Below are 20441 nucleotides of genomic sequence, written 5' to 3' on the forward strand. Positions count from 1 at the left end.
GTTATAGGAAAAAATGAAAGGCAAAAACAAGCTGGTTCCTCGTTTGCTGGGTGTCACCAAAGATTCAGTGATGCGTGTGGATGAGAAGACAAAGGAAGTGTTGCAGGAATGGCCACTGACAACTGTGAAACGCTGGGCTGCCTCACCTAAAAGCTTCACTCTGGTAATCTTTTTGTATATATTCAGAGGAAGAGGGGTCAATGTGACAAGGAGAAAGGAGGATGGACCTGAACTCAGAACAGTTTCTTTAATATAACTTGTTTTATCTGTAATTTTCTAGCATTATATAGAATCACTGAGTCTAAACTAGTTAACTGGACCATATTGGTGTCTATGATCAATCTGTATTTTGATGTTTCTAGAAAGACCAGTTCCCCCAAAGTAATGTTGAAATCTTTCCCAAAAATACTGTTTAAATATGTTCTGTGCCTAACCACTAAAACAGTTAAAATCTTTATTCACACCCACTTAAACCCTTACGTACTTACCATTCATAATGCACTGTGACTTGCAAGATACGAACATAAACAAAGCTAGATAGTTTGTTTATCTATTGTTTAGCTAGATAGTTTACAGACATTTGATGATTATGGATTTAAAGCTGCATGTGATATTCTTTTAATTATTTGTTCCATAAGAGACCAATGCAACAAGGATATGAAAAGGTGTTTAAAGTGGTAGAGCAAGAGGCAGAGGCTAGAAAATTACATTCACTTCAATCATGTGCATCTGTTGTGGTTTGAGCCCAGAGGGCATCTGAGCACCATGTAGCTGCTCACGTCACCCCTTCCCCTTCAGGAATGGGAAAGAGAAAATACAGCAAAAGGCTTGGGAATGGGGATAAGGACAGAGAGGGATGATTCAGCTATTATGGTCACAGACAAAAGACAGACTCTTTGAAGGAAGAACAACATCATCAATCTAATTCAAACACACCAATGACAGCACTTAACAGACAGAGTAGGACAATGAGGAGCATTACCTCATCTTAAAAACACCTTTCCCCCACCCCTCCCTTCTTCCCTGGGCTCATCTTTGCTCCCAGTTTCTCCATCTCCTCCCGTCCAGTGGCACAGTGGGGCAAGGAATGGGGGCTGTGGTCAGTCCCCCCACTTCTTCCTCCTCAGGGGGAGGACTCCTCACACTCTTCTTCTGCTCTCACGTGGTGTCCCTCCCAGGGCAGACAGTCCTTCATGAACTTCTCCAACATGAGTCCTTCCCACAGGGTGCAGCTCTTCCCGAACTGCTCCAGTGTGGGTCCCTCCCACGTGTTTCAGCCCTCCCAGCAGTGAACTACAACCGCGGGGGCTTCCCACAGAGTCCCAGACTTCTCTGGGCGCAGCCCCTGCTCCGGCGTGGGGTCCTCCCCGGGCTGCAGGTCGGCATCTGCTCCCCCGGTGACCCCCACGGGCTGCAGGGCACAGCCGGCCCTCTCACCACGGGCTGAGGGGGGGCTCTGCTCTGGCACACACACCCCTGCCCCTTCTCTCTTCCACTGACCTCGGTGTTTGCAGAGGTGTCTCCTTCACAACTCCTCCTCCCAACTCCAGCTCCCCCTCCCAGATTGTCCTTAAATACACTATCACAGAGGCATGGCCACCATCACTGACTGTCTTGGCCTTGCCCAGAGGTGGGTCCAACTTGGAGCCGGGGGAGCTTTGAGAAGCTTCTCACAGGGGCCACTGCTGTAGCCCCCCTCCCCTGCTACCAAAAACCCCACCACACACACAAACCCAACACAGCAGCTGATTTCCAATTGCATGGGTGATTATGCTCTAGAATAAAATTGTAAAGACTCTTCTCCATCCTTCAGTGACTGAGGATGATAGTCAGACTAAGTATTTCTTGGTCCTCTGGTATTTAAATTGATGAAACATCTGTGATTAAGCTGCAATAAAAAGCATCCTTCCTCTCTCCTCCCTCACCACCCATATAGACTGGTTTTGAATTTTGGAACAGTTTCATTTACTGTTGGATATAATCAAATGTCTATACAAACAATTTTAAAATTTGAATTCTCACACTCATATTTGGTACCGTTTCTTCATTTATTTACTTTTCATTTTCAAAGGTTGTTTTTTTTTTCCCTCTTCAGGATTTTGGTGAATATCAGGAAAGCTATTACTCAGTACAGACCACTGAGGGAGAACAGATCTCTCAATTAATTGCAGGTTACATTGATATCATCCTAAAGAAGGTATAGTATTAAGATTACGTGTAGTAAAAATTTAGTAAAAATCACTGTACAGAAGTGCTAAAGCTCAAATTTGTGTAAGCTGCAGTTCTCTTTCTCTCATGAAGTCAGTGTTATATCTTATGTTTTGATGTTATTATTTTAAACTTTTAAGTAATATAAGCTCTTTCCATTTAACTTAAGTAAGTGCTTCTGGAAAATATCAGGGCTGTTAATTATAGCAGTAGTGTACGGGTCATGCTCAGTACAGCATGTTTGAGCTTTGTTTGTCTGTCTGGAAGGTGAACTGCTGACTGTGAGTGTATATCCAGAGAAAAGTCGAAAGCTTCAACTGTGGATTTTAAGCTATGGACCGAAGTGGTGCATCAAGTGGGAAAAAATGATCCCCTGGAAGCAGCATTTAGAACTACATTAAGGACTACACCATAGCTGTCCAGCAGCTCTTGTATATAATGCATCAAAGCTGAGAAAGTCTTTTGGCAAAACTAAAAAAAAAAAACCAAACAACCAAAAACCACAAAAACAAGCTAACAAAAACACATATTGCTTTAAAAATATTGTGATGAGTAAAGCAAAGAATTACATCTCAGTTGTGCAGAGAGATGGATAAAATCAGTATACTGTCTTGAAGCTTGGTTTTATGGATTGTGCCTGGCAGGAAAGAAGAGAGGAAGATATGAATCTTCAGCATTCTAAATAATCAGAAGTAAATAAGCACAACAGCAAAAAAATACCGGTTTTACCAACGAACATGGAGCTGAATGATCATACGTGAATGCCATGTTGTATAGAAAAGTGAGGTGTTTCAAATAGAACCTTCAGATGCTCCTTGACAAATTTTTACTTTATTAAGGTTCAACCAAGCTACATCATTATTTGCTGTAATGGATTTTAATAGTAAAGAAATGACAGAAAGCTAAGCAGCTCTTTAAAGCCTGTGTTCATGTGAACAGTGTAGGATATAACATCAAGTGTTACGAAATCAGAAGTTGAGGAAGATTGCCAGAATTCATCACACTACATGCCTTTTTCTCTGAGGCTGTCACTCTCAGATTTAATAAATGTTAAAGAAACTGCAGGTTTCTATAGATGGTTTAAAACTTGGTTTTAACTCTCAAGCTTCAAAAGTAGCTTCGTTTCTAATGCCAGATGAAAGCAGCCTTTGTGTCTTGATAGAATACATATGTGCATATTTCCAGTCCTTTCCAGTCCTTTGATTTCTTCTTTACAATCTGCTGACACAGCCAGTTTTAAAATGAATGAATTAGGAACAGGTTAAGTAATAAACACCCATGATGCTTCATGATGTGTATGAGAAACATGCAGTTTCCAATTGTTGAGCCCAAGTTATCTCTGTGATGCATGCTTCAAAGTATGGTTTATTGCTTTTAGTTGCATAATGTTAATTCCTGGTGTGTTTTGGACTGTTCCAACTCAGTTGCTCTGGTGTGGATTGGTGGTGCATTTTTTTCTGCTGAAGTATTATTGGTGCAACACTCTCCACCCTCACCCCTCAACCCCTCTTGTCCTGCAGTTTTAGTCATTAATCAGTTGACAGGCAACCCTGAATTTGAGTTATCTTTTACTATTTTTAGTCTAGCTGTATTTTTTTACCTCACATTAATATGGAAGTAAGGCACAAACTTGACTAGAAATAGGCAGTTTGAGTTCATGCATAAACTCAAGCTATAATAGTAAAAAATCTTTGGAGGAAGTTGGGTCATGTGTGTGTATGGATGTTCATGAGGAGTTCCTATTAAATGTACCCAAGGACATGGTGGAGTTCCTGTATTTATATACTTTTTTTTTTTTTCAGACATGTTTTACATAACAAGGTGGAAAGCAGACAGTATCTTTGTACTAGGTCACAAGTAGAAATAGAGTGTTTTTACAAGGCACTACTTCTATGACTTCTGTTGTTTCTAGTGGTTTAGACTTACTCTCTTTGTCTATATTTAGCTCCCTTATACCACTGTAAAAAAACTGCCTTGAAGTCAGATGTGCAGACTGTCCAAAGTTTAAAGTAACTGTGGTAAAATAACTTGGATACAGTGTTAAATTTATCATCTCTAGTATGGATATGTATTTCCTAGTGGTAGGTAGCATCATGTAGTAGCATTTCAGGATGCTAAATATGACATATGACTTCTAGTTACCTGAGTCAGTCTGATGTTCCTGAGATAGAAGAGACTGGGAAAGGACATAGTACATGTCCTGTCTGTGCTGAGATTTGCTGTTGTTGCATATCACTTGATCCTCAGAGCATTTTTTTTCCTGTGAGAAAAGACAGTATCTCAGCACTTTCCTTATACCTTTGTTCAAAAAGGCACCAGCAGGCTTTTTTCCTTTATGCACTCAATCTGACAGGGTTTAGAACCTGGTCTGTTAGCTGCTGAAGGGCACCTCTTCTGAGGTGGAAGTTATATTGTCACACACTGCCAAAAGACATGATGTTCAGCACTGGATAAGACTGCAGATTATTTGACTAGGTTTCAGATAAATGGCAAGGAAATGATGGAGAGGAAGCAAAAAGCAACACACATTATTTACACATTATTTAACCTTTTTTTTTTTTTTTCTTTCCCCCCTCTCCAGAAACAAAGTAAAGATAGATTTGGGCTTGAAGGTGATGAGGAATCAACCATGTTGGAAGAATCTGTTTCACCTAAGAAGTGAGTATATGCAACAGGAAACACTATTTAAGAGTGACACTTTTTAGATGTGACAACTTCTGTCAGATGAAGTAGTATAGTAATTACTTTTAAAAGAACTATTTCCTACAGGGTATTTCAATACAAATACAGTACTGTCCCCAGGCAATTCAGCAGACTCATAGCTTCATTCAAGGACTGAAGAATAGGTATCTGTTGCAAAGTTGTTGGTTGCAACCGACAGTGGTATCAGTTTGTGCTAACTTGACCCTTGAACAAAGGAACTCAGGCTGTAACTCAGTATAATGCTGGGGGTGGGGGCAGGCATAATGATGCCGAGCTGAAAAAGTCATATTCGATTTTTGATCTCCATGCAAACACCTAGGATTTACAAGGTTTTTAGTTGCTTGTGTGCTAGGTGTTTCCAGTAAATTTGACTCCTGTCAGTTTAATTGTACACTGTGTCATGAACAGAAGTTGGCTTATGTCACCAAGCCACTTTAGACAAACCAACCAGATGTGTGGTTGGTCAGGCTGTGGTTCTGATGGGAGAGTAACTGGATATGACTTACAGCAAAACTGTAGAGCTGGCCATACTCTTGAAAAGGAATGTTAAATCTTTCCTTGCAGTGCAGGAATAGAAATAGGTTTGTGACACTATAAGCTGTAACGAACCACTCAAGTCTTCCGTTGGAACCCTGAGGATGGCAGTGTGTCAGCAGTGTGTATGTGAAAAATCTATATGATTTATTGTTAAATATACAGTTTATAGGAGATAGATTTATTAGATATTTAATGTGACCTTATATGAAATTTCAACTTTTGATGGATCACACATGTTCAGATGTGCTTTCTTTTGTCATTGCCCTTTCCAAATCAAGAATGCACTGTTAGCGAAGTGCTGTGCAGAGAAGCCCAAAACTTATAATAGATGAATACAAGATTTTTCACAATTGAAATTACTTTTTTCCCCAGCAGATTGCTGTTGTTAAAGCCAGAATTTCTGTCAGCGCTTCTAGTTGCTAAAGCTTGAACTGTATTTAAATATGAGAAATATATCTGGCAAAGCGGTTATCATGGTTTGAGGTCAGAGGGCAACTGAGCACCATGTAGCTGCTCACTCACTCCTTCTCCCATAGGAATGGGAAGGAGAAAATACAACTAAAGGCTCTAGAATTCAAATAAGGACAGAGAGGGTTGATTCACCCATTATGGTCACAGGCAAAAGACAGACTTGGTAGGAGAACAACATCAGTTTAATTCAAACACCACCAGCACTTAACAGAGTAGGACAGCGGGAAGTATAACCATATCTTAAAAACACCTTCTCCCCCCACCCCTCCATTCTTCCTGGGCTTAACTTTGCTCCCAGTTTCTCCACCTTCTCCCTGAGAATGGCGTAGGGGACCAGGGGATGGGGTTGTGGGCAGTCCATCACCCATTGTCTCTGCTGCTCCTTCCTCCTCAGGGGGAGGACTCCTCACACTCTTCCCCTGCTCCCACGTGGTGTCCCTCCCAGGGCAGACAGTCCTCCATGAACTTCTCCAACGTGAGTCCTTCCCACAGGGTGCAGCTCTTCCCGAACTGCTCCAGTGTGGGTCCCTCCCACGTGTTTCAGCCCTCCCAGCAGTGAACTACAACCGCGGGGGCTTCCCACAGAGTCCCAGACTTCTCTGGGCGCAGCCCCTGCTCCGGCGTGGGGTCCTCCCCGGGCTGCAGGTCGGCATCTGCTCCCCCGGTGACCCCCACGGGCTGCAGGGCACAGCCGGCCCTCTCACCACGGGCTGAGGGGCAGACCTCCCCATCTTTCTTCTCTCTTTCACTGACCTCAGTGTTTGCAGAGGTGTCTCCCTCGCCACAACTCCTCACAACTCCCATTCTTCCTTCCAGGTTTCCAATCTTAAATACCTTATCACAGAGGCGTGGCCACCGTCACTACAGTTCAGCCTTGCCCAGAGCCGGGGGAGCTTTGAGAAGCTTCTCTCAGGGGCCACTGCTGTAGCCCCCTCCCCTGCTACCAAAAACCCCACCACACATACAAACTCAGCACAGCGGTTCATGACCATGGATGTACATGAAAGTATCCTGCCTCCCAGTCCACTATCTTATAGGGTGCCAGATTATTAGTAACTACCGTGTGTGCATGTGTGTATAAAGAGGAAAGAATGTTAGTTTTTATCCCAAATCTAGGGATTGCTTGCAAAATACATCTCCTCCGCAGGGTTCATGCTTCTATTTTCTTTTGATCAGCCAATGATACAACTGACACAAAGCAGTTGTTACGCCATAAACCTTGTTCTGGTTTTGTCTGTCATGCATTTTAAAGAAGTAAAGGTATTGTACCACATATACCAAAACTGCACATTGCCTTTCTTCCCTGGTGCCTGCTCATTACTGCTGCTAGTATTAAATCTGCCAAAAGCCCCAGATTAGTTTTTTTCTAATATGTTAGAAAATGGTTAGAAAGGAAGTACTTGATTTGCAGGAGCTAATTAATTCTTTGTGTTGAGTTGTGTTTTGTTTTGTTTTTTTCTTTAGATCTACCATCTTGCAACAGCAGTTCAACCGAACAGGGAAGGTGGAGCATGGCTCTGTGGCACTACCAGCTGTTATGCGTTCAGGGTCCAGTGGCCCAGAGACTTTCAACATTGGCATCATGCCTTCTCCTCAGCAACAAGTCACAATTGGTCAAATGCACAGAGGACATATGCCCCCGCTTGTGAGAAGCCTCCTTGTTTTGTGTTTGAAACTTTTTTGCATTTGAAACTTGCCTGTGCAGCAAGTAGTCAGAAACAGTATGTTGTTCATATTAGTAAGAGCAGGAGGAGGATATCGAGTGTGTATCGACTTCCTGGCTGTCCTACTAAACATATGTTTTGAACGTCCCTTAGATATTTAGGATATCACATTCTGACTTACTTCTTTGTTTTCTTTAAAGCCAGCTCTTCCACCCTTCTCTTTACTTCTGAGTAGTAAACTAGCATTCATGGGTTAGGAAAAAAAGGTTTAAAGACTGGCAAAAGTAAGCAATTTTCAGAAAAAGGCTTACGTTTATCTTATCACTAGCCCACCAGTTTAGAATTTCTTAGCAGGCTTAAAGCTGATGCTGAATTTTCTCATTTAAAGTAAAAGACTATCAAAAGCCCTAAACAGGCTGTAGAGAATATAATCAATGCTTAAGATCATGACATATCACTGTAAGTGTAGTATGTGTAGTGAGCTGACTTTGGCTTATTGCCAAATGCCCATTGAGCTGCTCTTTCGCTCCTGCTCAACAAGACTGGGGGGGGTGGGGAGGGGCAGAAATAAGATTTTAAAAGTTTTATCTCAACATAGGTCAAGACAAAGACAGGGATATCACTGATTACCCTCATGCGTAAAACAGACTCAACTTGGGGGAAATTAATTTTTTGTCAATTAAAATAGAGTCGGATGGTGAGAAACTGACAAGAACTAAAACACCTTCCCACCACCCCCTTATTGTATCCAGACTCAACTTTACTCCTTAATTCCTGAATATTCTACTCCCTGCTCCCAAGAGGTCAGTTTATAACCACCCCTTTCTGCTGCTTCTTCTTCCTCACACTTTTCCTCAGCTCCAGCATGGGTCCTTCCTATGGGCTGCAGTGCTTCTGAATAAACTGGCTCCAGTGTGGGTCCCCTAAGAGGTGCAGTTCCTTTCTGGAGAGCCTGCTCCAGTGTGGGTCTGCCATGTGCAGCAGTTTCTGTCATGAACCTGCTCCAGCATGGACTCTCCATAGGCTGTAGTTTCTTTCAGGGAAATAACCACCTGCTGCAGTGTGGGGGCCTCTGTGGGCTGCAGCGTGGATTTCTGCTCCAGCATGGCCCTCTCTGCACACTGCAGGGAAATACCTGCTCCACCATGGTCTCTCCCACGGGCTGCTGGGGAATCTGCTCCACTGCCTGGAGCACCTCCTCCCCATCCTTCTCAGACATTGGTGTTTGCAGGGTTGTTTCTTGAACTTTTTTCCCCCCTCGCTGCCATGTGATGTTTTGCCCTTTCTTACTGACATTTTCCCAGAGGTGCCACCAGCTTGGCTGCTGGGCTCAGCGGTGCCCTGCGGTGGGTGTTTTGGAGCTGTCTAGAACCAGCTGTGCCTGGCATGGGGCAGCCCCTGGCCTCTTCTCGCAGAGGCCACCCCTGCAGCCAAAACCGTGCCACAGACACCCAATACAGATAGCCATCCTGCTTTGCCTAAACCCCTTCAGTTTTCTGTTAGCTTGTGTATCTTGGTAGCAATTTAGTTTTAGAACCATCCTTGATTATGTTGGTAGGCTGTTCTAGGAAATCAAGAATGACATCCTAGAAGCAAATGCAGCTTTCATGTTCACGTTTTCAGACTGCAAGTCAGTAAGACAGTTTGGTGGTTTTGTGTTTGTTGGGCATCATTTGATCTGAAGAAGTTCAGCATTTTATAAATGTGTGCAAGTAAAGAGGACTATAAAATGGCATAGGCAGAATCAAGACTGAGAGGAGTGTTCAAGAGCTCTGCTTTCTCTTTTACACCAGGAAAAAGCTAGCTGTCTGAAATGGCCTGGTGTGATTGCTGGATTGTTGTCAGTCACTTTCTCTTCATGCATATGTAACATCTGCTTGAAGTGCCATTTAGAACACAGCACACAGCCACTTCCTTGTTTTGCCTTTCAGACCTCAGCTCAGCAGGCCTTGATGGGGACTATTAATACCAGTATGCATGCTGTTCAGCAGGCACAAGCTGACCTCAGTGAAGTTGATAACCTACCACCTCTGGGGCAGGACATGGTGAGTTTTTCTAATTCCTCATAGAAATGGATCTTAATGCTTTGGGTTAGACAATGGTATCACTAAAGCTTTTAAAGTGAGATTAAAATTTTGTGCTCTCTTTAAAGAATTAATGTACAGTGTTCCACCTCACTCTAATCAGTCTCCTGAGATTGGATGTAGCAGACTTCCTTGCATAACCATGTCTGGAATCCTATTTGTTTTATGTGCATGTGTACAATTAAATACAAACTATGGCCAGTATTTATGGTGGAAGTGACTGCCTCCCAGACACTTAAAAATAAGAGCAGAATATGATTCTGTTGTTCTTGATCAGGTTAAGTAGGAGGACAGATCAAGAGACTATTGCTTCTGGGGAACTGTCAGTCAAGAGTGTTTAGCCTTCATGGGTGCACTGTCGATGGCATTCAGCTGTTGAAATGTGATAGCAATTCTGTAGTGAATGATTCAGCAAAAGAAAATGCTTGCTTGGATATTTCACTTTAAGGGCTTGGTTGTTCTCTGTTTTGCTTTTAAATGTTCATGAAGGAACGTGAGATTTACACAGTATCTCCTCTTACAGAAACTTACTGCAATCCTTAATTCTTGGTTTTGTTATTGCTCTTCAGGCATCAAGAGTATGGGTTCAGAACAAGGTTGATGAATCAAAACATGAAATACACTCTCAGGTTGATGCTATCACTGCAGGAACTGCATCTGTTGTTAACCTTACAGCAGGTAAATTTCAAGGGAAGGATTTCCTTGCAGTCTCCTAGTTATTTATCAGTCTAATTCAGGTAACGTAGGGACTGAGTATAGGACAGCTGGAGAAAAATTTTCTTCAAAATACTCCAATAGTTAAGTGCATTGATGTGGGGAACAAGCTTTCTGTCCCTCCCACTGCAATTTTTGTATCTTCAGTATATCTGGTATGACCATTGATGATGATAAAATGTGGCTTATTCGACAAAGTAAAGCGGAGAGTGTTTGCAAGGTTATTACAAAAAAGCATTATTGATCTGACAGTTGTTAGAAAGAAATTATGTGTTTATTGACAGTGGGTTTTTTCTTCAGCAAATTACAAGTTGAAGGAGCTGTGCGTGGCTTACAGAGGTCAATACTGTATTACCTTGGGTTCCTTCAGTGTTGAAAGATAGCTGAAACTGTGGACTTCTCAGCAAATTGCATTGAATGAAGAGAAATTGTGTTAGAAGATAAATTCTTGTAGAAGAAATGTAGAAGTTGGAAAAATTATAACAGTCTATGTTTTTAAAGTGATAATGAAATTACTCAGGCAGTCCTTGGCTATCTTGAAATGTCTCTTTTGTCTCTTAGCGAGTGTAGTTTGTGGTAGCTCCCTCTTTTTCCTTTAACCACTAAAGCATTCTGATCATGAAAAACTGTTTGCTCTACAGGGGACCCAGTTGACACTGATTACACTGCTGTGGGATGTGCAATTACAACCATCTCCTCCAACCTCACTGAGATGTCTAAAGGTGTGAAACTGCTTGCTGCTCTCATGGATGATGAAGTTGGAAGTGGAGAAGACCTCCTGAAAGCTGCTCGAACATTGGCCAGTGCTGTCTCAGACTTGCTGAAGGCTGTGCAGCCTACTTCAGGAGAGGTGAGTAGATGGCAACTTCTCAAGTTTCCTCTTTGAAGTGCATGGCTTTGGCTTTTTTTGAGATGTGTTAGCTTCTAAGCTTCACCTGCTCAGTGCCACATAATGTCCCCTGTACAAGCAGTTCCTTGGACTACTTCTTATTACTTCATCTGTCTCTGTCTTTATGCCTTTAAGTCTTGCACCTTGATATTAGAATGTTCTGTGTTATATGCAGAGGTTAACTGATTTGTGTAATAAGTAGTTAATCTATCTGGATACTGTATTCTCTTTTAGAAACATTTCAAACAGTACTATAACTCAGTTTAATAGGAAGTGGAGAGGTACTCCTTTTTTTTTTCTTTACTATCTTTGTCTACTTTGATATATAAAATGAGAAGTTAATCCTTCTGTTGTAGTTTTCCAGAAATGAGAATAGTACTGACCAGGTTTGATCAGTTTGTTATGAGTTGGAGTCTGCAGCCCATTTGCCTTAGATCTCTTCACGTATTTATGTTTTGAAGAACATGAAATCTCCTGATGTTTCAGATTGGTTGGTATATTGACTGTTCATCCTTAATTATCCTTGGATTTATTGCAGCAATGTCTATTCAGGTTCTTCAAAATTCTTTACATGTCCTCTGGGAGCACTTCTGATGAAACCACTGAAATATGAATGTGCAGTTGTTTGTGTGGAAAAGTGGATTTTTCCAAAGTATTTCTGTTGTGTAATTATTTTTTTTTTTAGCCACATTGATTGCATGCTAATGCAGAAGTTCCTTGAGGAAATCTAAAATTCAAGTAAAGCTTATTTTCTTTGAATTAATGTATTTTACCATTATATTTTTCCAGCCTCGACAGACAGTTTTGACTGCAGCTGGAAGCATTGGACAAGCAAGTGGGGAGCTACTGAGACAAATTGGAGAGAATGAAACAGATGAAAGGTTCCAGGTAATGAGAGGGTTGCTTGTCACTGTCAGAACTGTGCAGCATTCTAATGAGGAGGCCGCTGCATAAAACCAGGCTTCCCGAAGTGAGGTTAGGCAATGCTAGATTTGAAGTTTCTCAGTGCTAATTGAGGTTAATCCATTATGAAATTGTTTTTAATTACACAATCAGAGTGTGCTGATTTCATAGGAAACCCTACTTCATTCTGTGCATCATAGAGATGCTTTCTTGCTTCATGGAGAGCTGTTTGCACTGTACTCCCCCCTCTGTTTAAAATGCATGGCTCATGCTCTTTGCATACCAGTCAGACTCTTGCTTTTCAAATTCTACTCTAGTTTTTACTTTCATCACTACATTCATCACTGGCTTCATTTATGGTGACTTTCATTACCTCAGTGTTGCATGGGTAACATCTTTTATAGCTTTCCTGTAGGATCTGGAATTGTCATTCCATTTTACAGATGGAAAATTGGGCATGGAAGTCTAGCGATCTGCTAATCTGAGATACCCTATGACCTGTTGATCTCTCAAATTCTTGACATTGTGTCACACTTGATATGTTTGAATCACAGTTCCCATTTGCTTCAGTTGCAGCAGAGTGCAAGTTATATCGCACAGTGCCAAATCAGACACAGAAAATAAGGAACAGCAAATAACTTTTTAAAACTCTGCCTGTCTTCACTAAGTACACTGTATCAGATGCAAGATTATAATTGAGTTTTCCAGGGGGACACACGTAGTCTTATCAATTGTTCTGAATGCTGTAGGGATTTAGTGGAAAGCAGTATATTAAAGGTTTCACATGCACACAGACAACTTCAACCATTGCCCTTCTTCGTGTTTCACTGTCTTTGCAGGCTAATGACCTATTATGCCATGTATTTATGAAGAATGAATGAATGTTTATTAAGAAAGAATGAGTATTTCTTCTCATTAAATTTAGTGGTTTTCCCAGAAGTGTTTGCTTTATCTGTTTGTATGCATGTAAACCAAAAGTTTACATAACCTTTTGGTAAACTGAGTAGAAGAAAATTATTGTAATTAAAACATAATTTATTTAAGATGATTAGTATTATCAATTATCAAATCATAATGCCTGTATGACTTAAACTGCCAATAGCTAACACTGTTACTAAAACCATTGTTCTTAAAATGTTCTGTTAAGAACATGTCTGGATTTTTTTCACTGAATGCCAAGAGCAGGTTTGCACTACAACCAAGGGGAAGTAATTTAAAGCCACAGATAGACCTCTGGAGTACACTGTAAGATGTCTGCTAATACAACTAACAGGCCACTTTAAACACTTGATCCACTAGTGAATCTGCCTACAAGTTTCATCAGAGTTCTCATTTGTGTTCCTAGTGGAGTATGTATTGTGGCCCTCTCTTTCTAGGCTAAGAGAAAGAACCTAAGCATTCTGATAAGTGCTATGGAGTGTTGGAGAAGGTGGGTAAGGAGAGGGATGGTTTATCATGCTTTCATACCCTAAAAACAAAATGAAAGCTGGTGTTCTTAATTTTTGAAATCCAAGGCTTACTTTCTGCTGTGAAGTTAAAATTAGCATAAGTGTATCTGTAGTATCTTTTTAGAGGAAAGACAGGTCATTTTAACAGTAGAGGCATTAGGAAGACTCCATCCCACTAAAAAACTGAGGTATAGGGAATGTAGCATTTTAAGTGGGGAAATGGGAAAAAAATTTCTGAACTTTTTCATTACAAGAATTAACACATGACTGTGTTTAATTTTGCAGTTTAAGAGTTAACTAAATTTTTGTACGAGGGAGAAATGTTCTGGAATTAAGACCTGTTTTGAGTTATATTTTTGAGCAATAATTTATAGGGCTGTATTTACATCATGGACAAGGAGATACTGTGGTTGGAAATGGCATTTTCAAAAATGGAGTGGCAGTTGTTGTTACTGTTAAGAACAATTAAGTACTTTAATTAGTATTAACTCAAGTACTGTCTATCTTCAGCACTTTGCTCTTTGAGGTTGTCATCCTTATTGCAGATATTTATCACATGTTTACTGGTGACCTCCAGATGTTTTTGTACTAACAGTGTATTCTGAGGAAGTAAAGATAAGCACATTTGTGACACGGATTTGTTCTTACAGACTCTGAGAGAATTCAAAATTTGACACTCCATACGCATTCAGTCCAGTAACTGATAATATAAATAGAGGAATAGTTATACTGAGAACAGAAAACTGTTGAGTTTTCTGAGTAATAGTCATATTTGCTGCTTTACATTAAACTGTTTTAAGTTTTCATACAAGAGAACTTCTTACCTTCAGAAAACTTGATCTTAATATAGAGAAAGTATTTACTTTTTTGCTCACAAGACTGAGTTTTTCCTTTATTTTACCAGGATGTTCTGATGAGTCTGGCCAAAGCTGTTGCCAATGCTGCTGCCATGTTAGTGCTGAAGGCCAAGAATGTAGCACAGGTCGCTGAGGATACAGTCCTGCAGAACAGGGTCATTGCTGCTGCTACACAGTGTGCACTCTCTACTTCCCAGCTTGTGGCTTGTGCAAAGGTGAGGCTAGTAGTGATTGTGAGGTGACAAGGCATCGTTTCGAGTGTATGCTTCTGTGCATTTCCAGCAGTCTCAAGCAGTATATTGTGTTAATATCATAGCTCTAGATTTATGCAATATCAAAGTTGATTAATAAATTGTCATGTATAGCAGTGGCAATCAGGAGTGCAGAGGATGTGAAGTGTTGCTGTAATCTCCAGAGAAGGTTCCACAGATAACAGAGCCCATCTGATAAGTTACTAATATTGATAAAATAAAAAAGTAAAAAAATATTTGTTCAAGAAGCACAGTTTGTTTGGGGGACTATGTAAGATTTCTAATAAAGCCTAGAATTAGGATGGCTTCACCACATTTAAAGCTAAGTAATTAGAAGTTGGTATTCTTGCTGAAAATAGCATCAAGTTGGTGATCGTTGACATTAAATATATTTGCACTAATTTACGGTAGCCCATTGTTTTAATAGATCTGTTGCTTTTGGCCAAGTACTGATTTTCAGTCTAAGCAAATTACAAAGGAATTGAGATCAGACCTCAAATTCTGAAGTCTGCGATTGGATTGTTATGTCTTCTGCAGCCTTTTTTTGCCTTGAAAATAAATAAATAAAATATTTAATTTTAAAAATTAGATAGTTTGCGTTTCCTACTTGGATGCTGCTTTTGAAGTCTGCAGTGTCATCCTTTGGAGGGAAATGGGCATTCAACTGTTATGAAACCTCCAGAGGGTTTATATTAAAATGAATAGCCAATATTAGGTATTAAACATTCAATATTTTCTATTATATTTCTCTGGCTGCAAGGGCTTTTTGTAATGCATATATATGAATTTTCATTATTTGGACTTGATGTTCTTACTGCTTGTGAATTTCTTCAGTGTGGCATAAGACACCCGGTGGCATCCTGTTTTCCTCGTAAGATATGCATAGTTTTCCCATTGCTAAAAGCTATCTGGATATGCCTGAAAAAAATGGGGGAGGGTTGTTTCTAATGTGTAGATTACAGGGTTTAGTACTTGTCTTGTGGCTTCAGAAGTAGAATGTTGTTTGCCTTGTGCCAAGCACTACTTTTATTTAAACAAACAAAAGGCTGATATAAGGAGGTCTTACAAGACCAATTTGAATTTATACTTCATTTTATTTGGAATTCCAGGGTACAGAAGTCTGCCAGTGGATGTAGTCACTCTGGAGGAGTTTGGCCCATGCCTACCCTCCTGAACCACTGTCTAGTGTTTTCTCAGTTCAGTAGCTCCTGAAGAAGCATGAAACAAGGTGTGGGCCTCTATTCTCAGCACTGAGATTAAGTTAATGATATTCAGAGCCCAGATTCCCAGTCTAGATGTCTGAAGCTACCATTTTAATACTCACTTTGAGGGTTTTCTCTCTGGGGAAAACAGAGAGGTTAAAGATTAAAAACTAATGTTGTAGAAATTTCACTTAGTAGTTAGGAATTTGCAAATAAGCCTTTTCTGAATGCTTTGTGTCACTTCCCCATGCAGGTTGTGAGTCCCACCATCAGCTCTCCAGTGTGTCAGGAACAGCTGATTGAAGCAGGGAAACTGGTAGACCGTTCAGTGGAGAACTGTGTGAGGGCCTGCCAGGCTGCCACGGATGACACTGAGTTACTGAAACAGGTCAGTGCAGCTGCCAGCATCGTCAGCCAAGCCTTGAATGACCTCTTGCAGCACGTCCGCCAGTTTGCGAGCAGGGGAGAGCCTATTGGACGCTACGACCAGGCTACGGACACCATCATGTGTGTCACAGAGAGTATTTTCAGTTCGATGGGAGATGCTGGTAAGTGTCTCTAATGGACAGTCGCTTTCCACAATTCAGAGATGTGCACATTTCAGATAATGCAAATATATGCACTTCTGTGAAGTGCCCTGTGCTTCTAGGCTAGTGCTGTCACAATGGCTAGTCATTCAACACGGAGTATTAAATTAGCAAAATGCACGTATCTGCTAGACAGAATGAATATTCTGTGAAAACGATCAATATCATGCTAAAGGAATACTGTAATATTTTGTCTGTTTTCTCCAAATATGAAGATAGGTACCTGGTTGAATACTTCCCAGTGATTGCTTTTATTATGCATAGATTTGTTGTAGGTTTTAAAACTTCTGCTTTTTCCTGTGATGTTTCTAAAATGTGCAGCCTTTAGAACCAACCAGATCTTGAGATGCCTAACATGTAACTGGTCCAATATGGATTTTTAGTAAAGAACCTGTGAATTACTTAGAATGGTGATATTTCAGTACTTATAAATGTTATGAAGTAGCAACAGTGTGAAGGGGCAGTATCAACTTGAAATCAAGACGATTCACAGGAAGTTTAAAACGCAATTAGTTTTGAAAAAGCAGTTACAATTAACAGTATGGTTTTGGTTTTTTCTTTAGAACTACATAAATGCAAGGACAGGAAAGAAAATATTTCAGTCACAGTTGTATTCACATTACAGTCGATATGAACAAACTAATCTTTTACTGTAGAGTCACCTTGGCTGTTAACGTGTAAGAGGTAAAACTTTAAGAAGTTTCTTTTTAAGGAACTGTCATTTCAACCATACAGCACTCTTCTAGAGGAACGTGTGCAAGGAAATAATTACTGAAATTCTCAGTGTATTTTGTCCCTAGAATCTTCTTTATGAGTGAATTTTTTTTTCTGAGTGATTAGAATTTTTAAAAGATGCACAGGAATGTTTGACAAACCACTCAATCTTTGCACAGAAAGCTGTGAAAAAAGTTTTCTAATGCTCCGTAGCTATCCTAAGGAATTTAATTGTGGTCAATGTGCACAGGAAAGCATGTAAAATTTTATGTTTAGCTGTCACTTACAATTCAGCTTCTGTACAGAAGGATGCAGTAAAAGAGATGATCTTGGGTAGCATTTATTTTCTGTTCAGATATCTTGTATATTTTCAGTCTATATATTCAGTCAAGTATCTTGTTGTGCAATACGTAGTTTTTAGTAAGGCATTCAGATTCCAGTCTGTATTTCTAATTTATCATTGCACTCCTGTGGTCGCAGTTTTAACAGTAAAGAGACGTTGGCTTGTGATTGCTGTATTTTACTGCTCAAGTAGGTTATTCTTTCTGTTTGATTTACTGGCTTAATACTGTAAGAAAGGGCATTTAAAGGTATTTTTTCAAGTGGAATATTTGGACTGGGAGCTGCATTAGCCATTATTGGTAAAAATTTTAATTGCAAAATTACATACTGGGAAATAGTTGAAACTTTAGGGGTTTTTGCCTGTGTCTGAGCAGAGGAGCATGGTAAGAAGCCATTTAATTCTGAAGCCCATTAAGTCACCTTTACACATGAGAAAGATGCTGCTTTGGTTTTATTTCCCATTATTTTTTTAAAGCATTTGAAAAGGATGAAGCCTGTGACTCAAAGGCATGTTTCTTGATTTGGTAACCTCCTGAAAGCCAAAGGCTTTATGGGTTAAAGTCTATTAAGAAGGAGTTCAAGTGTATGTTTTAGTGACCAAATGAATTTGCTCTAGAAGGGGTATGTATCCACTTCAGAAGCACTGCTGTTTCATCTCTGTGCTTCACCATGACCAGAACATGAGTCCAGTGTCTTAAATATACACCTTATTGTTGGCCAAAACCATGTAACTGGGGCTGAATCTCTTCTGACAGAGTTCTTCATTTAGTTTATATGAGAAAGAAGGTAATTCCCCCAAAAAAGGTGAAAGATGGGTAACTTTATTAAAGGAGTGAAATCTTGGCTATAATTTGAAAGCAAAATTATTAGTCTTCACTGGGCCAGGAGCTTCCTTGAACTGTATATTCAAAATTACCTTAAAGTATTGATTTTTGGTTTTTGTCTTGCTATCTAGAATGCAAATACTACATTTTTTCTTAATTTCCACTATAGTGGTTTCCTACATTTGTGTTGTGATCCAAGATTTTGTTTATGAAGCTTCTAAGTTACAAACTATTTGTGTATTGTTTTCAAGTCAGAAGAATGCTTCAGCAAATCTAACTTTATTTTTGTCTTGTTGAGATGACATTTGAAACCAAAACTGAAACGCAGAGAGAAGAAAAGTAAAAATATAATTGTCCACCACAGGTGAGATGGTCCGGCAGGCCAGGGTACTGGCTCAAGCCACTTCTGATCTTGTCAATGCCATGAGGTCAGATGCTGAAGCAGAAATTGATATGGACAACTCTAAGAAACTTCTGGCTGCTGCAAAGCTCCTGGCAGATTCTACAGCTCGCATGGTTGAAGCTGCAAAGGTACCAGGAAAATCAACTAACTGTCAGCTTACAATTGCTTGGTTATACACAAAGAAGAGCTGGTATGTGGGATATTATAGAGAGGATCTGGCTGATAGTAGGGATGGTTTTTCTTATCCTGTAAACGTTCTGCATTTAATCACATCCTAGGTACGTTCAGAAAAAAATAATTTATTAGTTACCTGGGGGGTTTTTTGGTTTTAAAAACGCTTCTTGCACTGCCTCGCTCACCTGTGTGCAGGGTGATCACGAGTCAAGTCACCCAGGGCAGTTACCACCAGCCATAACCACTGTGATGCGGTCTTGTACCAATCTACCAGTACAAAGGGAACGACAAACCCATTGCAGTATCTTGCAAATATCTCTTACAAAGACCACTAAAAAAGCAGCTCAGCCTCTGTCTTAGGAACAGTTTTCTCGTCGACCTGGGGAATCTTGCCTGTGTTGTTATGCCCCCAGCCCCCCTCTCCCAAGAGAGGCAAACACCTAACCTTATCTTTCCTTCCTGTGCTAGAAATCTATTTAAATCCACTAGGGAGGAATATGTTCTTTGAATTGTTTCCCAGATCCTGCACTTAAATGATTTTTACAGGTCAGGGCCAGCTATTCTGCTAGGGCTCTAGAAGGTCCATATGCCTGGCTACAGAGCATATCCTTGACTTTCTGGTACTTTCTCAGACTTCAAATGGAGAAAACTTACTATTTGTCAAGGTTTGGACTGCAGTTACTGAAAGGCATGTTGAATTGGGAATTTTAAAACTATTTTTTTTTCCAAACCTACATTCATTAAAGTATAGATCATAGTGGAAGCAATTTACAGAGGCTTTTTTTCCCAAACACCTGTAGTATATGAAGCAAATGTTCAACTCCCTTCCTCAAAGTACTTAACAGATACAGTAACAACTTTGCACTAGTGATAATTTTTCCACTTTAAAGCGTTGTAACATTTAAATGTTCTTCTAACTTTGGTTAAGATGATACAAGGCTGATGTAGCAGATACTAAGGCCTTGATATTCATCTACATTTTCTCCAGGAACTTTTACTAAGACTCATGTTTTTTGATCTGAAATTTTGTGCAGGGAGCTGCAGCCAATCCTGAAAATGAGGATCAACAGCAGCGTCTGAGAGAAGCAGCAGAGGGACTACGGGTTGCTACAAATGCAGCTGCACAGAATGCCATCAAGAAGAAAATTGTCAACAGATTAGAGGTTGGAAAGTAGATTTTGTTGGATTTTCACTTTACTCCATTTTAATAATTAGTATCTGTAGATATTTTCAGGCACGTGGAAATGTATATTTCAGGAAGAGTGATAAGCACAGAATGATAATGTAAGCTCAGTTCCAGAGTACAAAGCTTGAAATTAAGAATGCTATTACATGATACCGTAGTCCTCAGAAATTTGAGAAACTTGCATCTCTGATGTAGTAAAGTGGTATAAGAATTTGATTCAGAAGGCATTTGATAGCGGCTTAGTCATAAAAATTAGAACAGCTGAGGTTTCAAACGGCTG

General features: G+C 40.1%; 1 protein-coding gene across 3 annotated transcripts in view; it reads left to right on the forward strand.

Moving 5' to 3' along the window:
- TLN2 (talin 2) overlaps window positions 1-20441 on the forward strand; it is a 206509-nt gene that overhangs the window by 104357 nt on the left and 81711 nt on the right. For all 3 annotated transcript variants that reach the window (XM_074917751.1, XM_074917749.1, XM_074917748.1), the window contains 12 exons: window positions 8-163; window positions 2096-2197; window positions 4790-4866; window positions 7384-7564; window positions 9515-9628; window positions 10237-10345; window positions 11023-11231; window positions 12060-12158; window positions 14526-14693; window positions 16185-16479; window positions 18763-18929; window positions 20010-20138. In XM_074917751.1, the coding sequence (XP_074773852.1) occupies window positions 8-163; window positions 2096-2197; window positions 4790-4866; window positions 7384-7564; window positions 9515-9628; window positions 10237-10345; window positions 11023-11231; window positions 12060-12158; window positions 14526-14693; window positions 16185-16479; window positions 18763-18929; window positions 20010-20138 (1806 nt within the window). The remainder of the gene's footprint in view (window positions 1-7; window positions 164-2095; window positions 2198-4789; window positions 4867-7383; window positions 7565-9514; window positions 9629-10236; window positions 10346-11022; window positions 11232-12059; window positions 12159-14525; window positions 14694-16184; window positions 16480-18762; window positions 18930-20009; window positions 20139-20441) is intronic.

The sequence above is a fragment of the Athene noctua genome, chromosome 13 (genome assembly GCF_965140245.1).
Source record: "Athene noctua chromosome 13, bAthNoc1.hap1.1, whole genome shotgun sequence".
Classification (NCBI taxonomy): Eukaryota; Metazoa; Chordata; class Aves; order Strigiformes; family Strigidae; genus Athene; species Athene noctua.